The 6,352-nt window shown below is 43.0% G+C and overlaps 1 protein-coding gene across 1 annotated transcript in view; it reads left to right on the top strand.

Annotated features, from left to right (window-relative positions):
- The window catches only part of LOC129093886 (protein prenyltransferase alpha subunit repeat-containing protein 1-like), a 13,320-nt gene extending 7,269 nt beyond the window's left edge, over window positions 1-6,051 (top strand). Inside the window, exons 4-5 of the mRNA XM_054602008.1 lie at window positions 2,735-3,114; window positions 4,997-6,051. Coding sequence (XP_054457983.1) covers window positions 2,735-3,114; window positions 4,997-5,384 — 768 coding nt within the window. The 3' untranslated portion in view covers window positions 5,385-6,051. The remainder of the gene's footprint in view (window positions 1-2,734; window positions 3,115-4,996) is intronic.
- The last annotated feature ends 301 nt before the right edge of the window (window positions 6,052-6,352 follow it).

Here is a 6,352-nt window from a genome sequence, read left to right as displayed (position 1 = left end):
CACATCTTAACTGAACGTTTGGGCTGGATGTTTTCCAACCTAATGGGTAAGACCCATTTGACACAAAAACACAGTTCTGACTAGAAGACTGTTTGTTACAACAACAAATAAAGAGGAAAAAGGTCAATAGAGTTGGACCCTGTGAGTTAATTGGACCGTTGTAAGGGACTGGTCAGATTTCCATCAGGGTATAAACAACCTGCTATAGTTTTGCACTTTTAAGCTGCCAATCAATCTGGAAGTGTTCAGTTTACAAGGGGCCATCAATTCAAATTAAACATTTTAACTTTTACAGCTTGTATGACACGTTGACCACGTGCCAAAGTCAAAAATGTACCAAGGCGTATCAGGGCCAGTGAAAGGTAAAATAATTATACATTACATTATAGTCATTTAGCAGACGTTTTTATCCAAAGCGACTTACAATAAGTGTATTCAACATAGGTATTCAAGAGAACTACTAGTCACCAGAAGTCATAAGTGCATCTCCTTTCTTAAACAAGCATCTAAAAGCATAGCCCAGAGCAAAAGTATAGTGCAGAAGCAAATTAATACGAATACAATAAGTGCAACGAACTAATACGAATACAATAAGTGCTAAGTGGAAGGCTCAGGGTAGTACTTCTTGAAGAGGTGAGTTTTCAGCCTGCGCAGAAAGATGGGCAGCGACTCTGGTGTCCTGACGTCAGTGGGGAGTTCATTCCACCACTGTGGGGCCAGGACAGAAAAAAGCTGTGACCGGGTCGATCGGCCGCAGGGACCTCTGAGCGACGGGGCAACCAATCGCCCCGAGGCAGCAGAGCGAAGTGGTCGGGCGGAGGTGTAGGGCTTGACCATGGCCTGGAGATAGGAAGGAGCTGTTCCTTTCACTGCCCTGTAGGCTAGCACCAGAGTCTTAAACTGGATGCGAGCTCTTACAGGGAGCCAGTGTAGGGAACGGAGAAGGGAAGTTGTGTGGAAGAACTTGGGGTGATTGAACACCAGGCGAGCTGCAGCTTTCTGGACAAGCTCCAGAGGTCTGATGGCCGACGCCGGGGCTCCGGCAAGTAGTGAGTTGCAGTAGTCCAGGCGGGAGATGACCAGAGCCTGTAGAGCACCTGCGCTGTCTTGTCAGTGAGGAAGGGCGAATCCTCCTGATGTTGTAGAGGAGGAATCTGCAGGAGCGTGTGACCGATGCAATGTTTGCTGAGAGCGACAGTTGGTCGTCCAGGGTCACACCCAGATTCCTCGCAGTCCGAGTTGGCGTCACCACGGCATCGTCAATGGTGATGGACAGGTCTCGGTGCGGGCAACCCTTCCCCGGGAGGAACAGTAGCTCAGTTTTGTCCAGGTTGAGCTTCAGGTGGTGTGTCGCCATCCATGTCGAGATGTCAGCCAGGCACGTACCATGTCACCTGGTAGGATCGACCTGTCAGGTAGTATGCAAACAGGGAGAGTGCAGAGCCTGAGACGCCCATCCCCTCGAGGGTAGAGAGGAGGATCTGGTGGTTCACCGTGTCAAATGCCGCTGACAGGTCCAGGAGAATCAGGACAGAGGAGAGAGAGTTCGCTCTCGAGGCGTGAAGCGACTCTGTCACCGCAAGGAGGGCTGTCTCTGTCGAGTGACCCACCTTGAACCAGGACTGGTGGGGGTCCAAGAGGTTGTTCTGGTGGAGGTAGGAAGACAGTTGGTTAAAGACAGCACGTTCAAGTGTTTTGGATAGAAAGGGTATACAAATTTTGTTAGATTAAAGTCAAGAATGTAGAGGAAAAGCTTGGATAGTCTCTGAGATAAAGTGGTTTTGGTAGAAAAAATGTTGTAAATCTAGTGTTTCAGTCAAGGAACCACTTCGCTTCACTTTAAAAGGTTGGATCAACCCGTCATTCTGCAGTCAAGTCAGCCGTCACTCGAATCTCCGTGATCAAATCAGCAGATGCAAAAATTGTTGTCCACCCATACAGAATAACTATAAACTGACATACGCATTAAATGCATTCAAATGATTTCAAAAACGCATTTAAATGACCTAGGATGAGCCGAGTGGAAGAGCAAAGGATGGCTTTGGCAAAGTTAGCATAAGGATTCATGTCTGTTTTGTCATTATAAGATGTTAAAAAAGGGTATATATAAATACATAATGTATGAAAATAAGATTAATTGGATTATATTCACATGAGTTACAAAGCATGTTACCTGCGTGCCTGATAAATGCAATAGAAAATACCACTAATTGTGAGGGAAATGTCTTTATACTTAAATGTTTTGGTTGGGAAAGATTATTCCCAACAATGACTGATACAATTGAGTTGAGGCCATCTGGGAATTGATACAGACAATTATTGCAGAGCCTCTGAGTATTATTTGTAGTTTTGTTTTTGCATACATTTGTGAGTCTCTTGTAAATTTGCCACTTTAATCTCTGAAAATATCAGAAACTATGTAAAATTACGATTGATTTTTTCTCGATTTATTACCAGCCACTTATGTAATATTTTTTTTATATATTTTTTTAACTTACATGACACTCATACCAAGGTTGAATTGTTGATTAGTAATTCAAATAAGTCATAACTCAGTCCAGGAATCTGCCAACACATTTTGTGCAACAATTACTCAACACAGTGTATTATATGGGACATCTTATTGAATTAAGATCACCAGATGGCTAAATGAACTACACGACAACCTCATAAAATTGTGTTGGATTTCCTTATTAGTCCACTGTTCTTCACAAACTGCCATGTTTGCTCTCAGGTTTTCCACGATGAGCTGTCCTCTATGCGCCTTTGGGTGGCCATGCACGTGTCTGACCACAGTGGCTTCCACTATCGCCAGTTCCTCCTCGAGGAGCTGATCGCTGAGCTCTCCCAGACTCCAGCCTCCACCACCACCACCACCACCACCACCACCACCGCCAGTTCACCACAGCACCGGTGCAGCACAGTCTCCAGCAGCAGTCCCCCACATCACGGCCATGACCAGGCTAATGGGGAACTGTCGGGAGCGGAGGGAGTGGGTGAGGAGGAGAGGCAGCTCAGCTCCCCCTCGGTCCTTCAACTCTTGCACCAGGAGGTGGAGCTGTGCTCGGACCTGATCCAGTCCTTCCCGGGTCACGAGACACTTTGGAGTCACAGGTGAGGCCACAGAGGTGAACGTAACACAAGACAGTTATAATATAATGCAATGAAACAGAAGCACAGTACAGCACTGCAGTCAAACTTTAGTGTTTGCACGTTGTTTCAGTTAATGTACAACCATTAAGAGTTCAAAAAGGATTTTCTGCTGCAGAGAGGTTGATGTGTGTCGATCTTCTTTGTTGGTATTGTAATGTGTGTGGTGAAGTGTTACGATGTAGATTTACTCAAGAACTCTCTTTAAGAACCATTTTGAGGTACCATTTCATCCTACTTAACTCCACTACATTGTTTGGCAACTATAGTCACTTGTTAAAATAAGACTTTTCATACAAAATACATGAGGAATATCTAAAATGTGATTCTTTGAAGATTAATTTTTCTCTAAAATGTATCCTAAAAATATATGCAAAAAAATAATATTCTTGAAGTATTTTCGTGTAACGTTCTTATGAACTGCATTGACCAAAAAAAAAATCCTCATCAATGTTGACGTGGCTGTTTTACTCTTGATGGACCATGATGATGCCAAGAAGTTTGTCTGTAAACACAGCATTCACTCCCTGAACCATTATACTGTCCATTCTGAGGGGCGAAATCACCAGACATAAAGCGCTGGCTGCCATATTATTTTTATTTTATTTTAATAAAATAGTTCTGAATGACAAATTGCGACTCGAGATACATGTACATTTTATCTCCACAAGCCTGTTCTTCCAAACAAAGCAAGCATGACGATGGAGACATGCCTATATGTCTGTATCACTCCGCCTCCACAAACGCTCAGCTGAGAGGTTTTGTCCTGCTGGATGGAGAGCGGAGAGTCGTTCTCAGTGTTATCAGCAGAATAATTGATTACAAAACACATTAAGAATTGCATTGATTGCACAGACAGACAGAGAGCATCCTCATTAGACGTGGTACTTCGGAAAACACTGAAAAACAACTAGATGATTGTATAGCAGGCATTGAGATGTCCACTTAAAGCAAAACGCCGTTCTTTCCCTAAACGCCACACGGGAGCTTACTGACTTAAATGATTTATCTTTATTTAGATTATTTAAGTAGTTTAGTTGATTCACATGGTTTGGATCAAGTGATTCACATTTTTTTTAATTTTGGTTATTTGTGGCTCTCTTCATAATTGAAATACTTTGATAAGACATTTTCCCCTTTAAAATAACCTTGTTTTATTTGTTGACTAACAGTGCATTCACGTTATTAGGAAAACAATACATTAAACCAACCTTGTGGCATGTCATGGAAAACCTTACAGAGAGTGCATCACAAATAATTAGAAAGCTAATAAATGAGGTCTAATGATTCCTGATAACAAAAGTTCTGATCAGTCAGAAATAGACATGGTTTTAAATAGTAATCGCTATTTACAGACTGTGAGCTTAAACGGACAAGTTGCTTAATTCTCCTTAACAATAATACACTACATGTTTACAGTCAGGGAGACAAACTCATTAAAATATGCAATAATTAATACAAGTGTAAATGATGAAATGGCAGCGTTAAAAGTTTCAGAGGAACTAAAATGTGTCTGTCGTCGTCCCCCGATTTGGAAACGACGACATTTGCTAGTAAACTTTTTCTCGTTAACTGCCACTTTAATGTCAGAGACTATCCCAAGTTTTTCCTTTATTTAAATTACCACTTTAAGCAAGTTTTTTCTCTATATATTACCGATATAACTTCATCTCAGCAGCCTGCAAAAATATTCTTCTTAACAACTTTGAGGCGAGAAATTGCCAATCCAGTTGCTGTATCTTCAGAGCCAGCAGATTTCACATCCAGCCCGGATGTGAAATCTGACCCCAAACCAGAGCTCATTTCAATAACAAGCTGTGCGATGTGTCTTTCCACCCCTTTCCAGGCGGCACGTCTACTACCTTTGGCACCACTGGAGGAGGGACCACCAGCACCACTGCAGCAGCAACGGAGGCGGCGAGCCGGACCGCCTAAACAATGGAGACCCAGTCCCATCGAAGGCCGGCCCACAAAGCTCTGCAGGCAGGGAGGAGGGGAGTGTGAATGGACAGAGGCACGCCGGCGAAGCTATGGAGGTGGACGGGGCGTCCCTGCCGGACCCGCGCGACAGCAAGCGACTGAAGCGGGGCTTGCTGGAGCCCAGCCCCCCCGCCCTGCCCTCCGAGCACAGCTTCGTAAGCGGGATCCTGGACGGCTGCTGTAACCCCGAGCAGAGACGCTTCGCCCAGGCGTACAAGAAGTGGTTAGACACTGTCATTAGTCAGCAGCCTTGAGATAGATAGATAGATAGATAGATAGATAGAGAGAGAGAGAGAGAGAGAGATAGAGATAGAACAGCTAGCCCCGTCAGTCTTTCTCAACATTGGAAGTTGCCTTTAGACACAGATTTTGGATCAGCTTAACTACCTGTATCGCTGACTTGAACTCATAGTGCTTCGGATGCGGTGCTGACTTTAGAAACCAGTCAATGGGGCAGCGTGGTTCCTGTCCCCATTCTCCTGGTAGTGAGTAGAGAGGACGGGGTCCTTGAGAGTAAGGATGTTTTTTGGCGACACCCGGTCTGTTGTCTTCCTCGGAAACATCTGGATTATCTGGAGCTTCATCTGAGTACCCCCTTCAGAATGGAAATCTGCACAAGCAGAGCCCGTCGGCTCGCGATGTGTCGGTTGGTAGATTCTAGTCTTATTCCAGGTGTCTCAATGCCTCAGGTCAACTTGCCACTGCTTTCTTTCGGCACATCTTCCTTAATTTCTGTTCAAATACTTCGGCAAAGAAAATAAATGAAGCTGCCAGAGGATGAGGGACGATGACTTTGCAGAGGTGAGAGCAGAACTATATAAATAGAACATAAGACATGAAACGATGTGAAATAATCAATATTATAATTATTCCACAATAATAATGAATAAATAAACATGACCCAAATAAATTGTTACGTAACTTAATAAATAGCTAAAACTCAATTCATGATAATAATTTAATATTATATCATTATTATTAAAATAGTTAAAATAGTTAAAATATCTACATCCTATTGATTTATGTTATTATTTAATATTTTATGGGTGTTTTGGAGTAGATGGAAAATAATAAAATACATCACAGGAAAACCACCTACATGAAGAATTCCAGTATGTTATTCATGTCGTAGGAACGCTCAATCAATATTTGTGAACATGAGCTTCTCTCTGAAACTTGAGATGTCGTCAAGTAGTAGAAATATGAATCCATTAAATTTGGA

This window comes from Anoplopoma fimbria, chromosome 7 (genome assembly GCF_027596085.1).
Source record: "Anoplopoma fimbria isolate UVic2021 breed Golden Eagle Sablefish chromosome 7, Afim_UVic_2022, whole genome shotgun sequence".
NCBI lineage: Eukaryota > Metazoa > Chordata > Actinopteri > Perciformes > Anoplopomatidae > Anoplopoma > Anoplopoma fimbria.
This window is presented reverse-complemented; position numbering and strand designations above follow the sequence as displayed.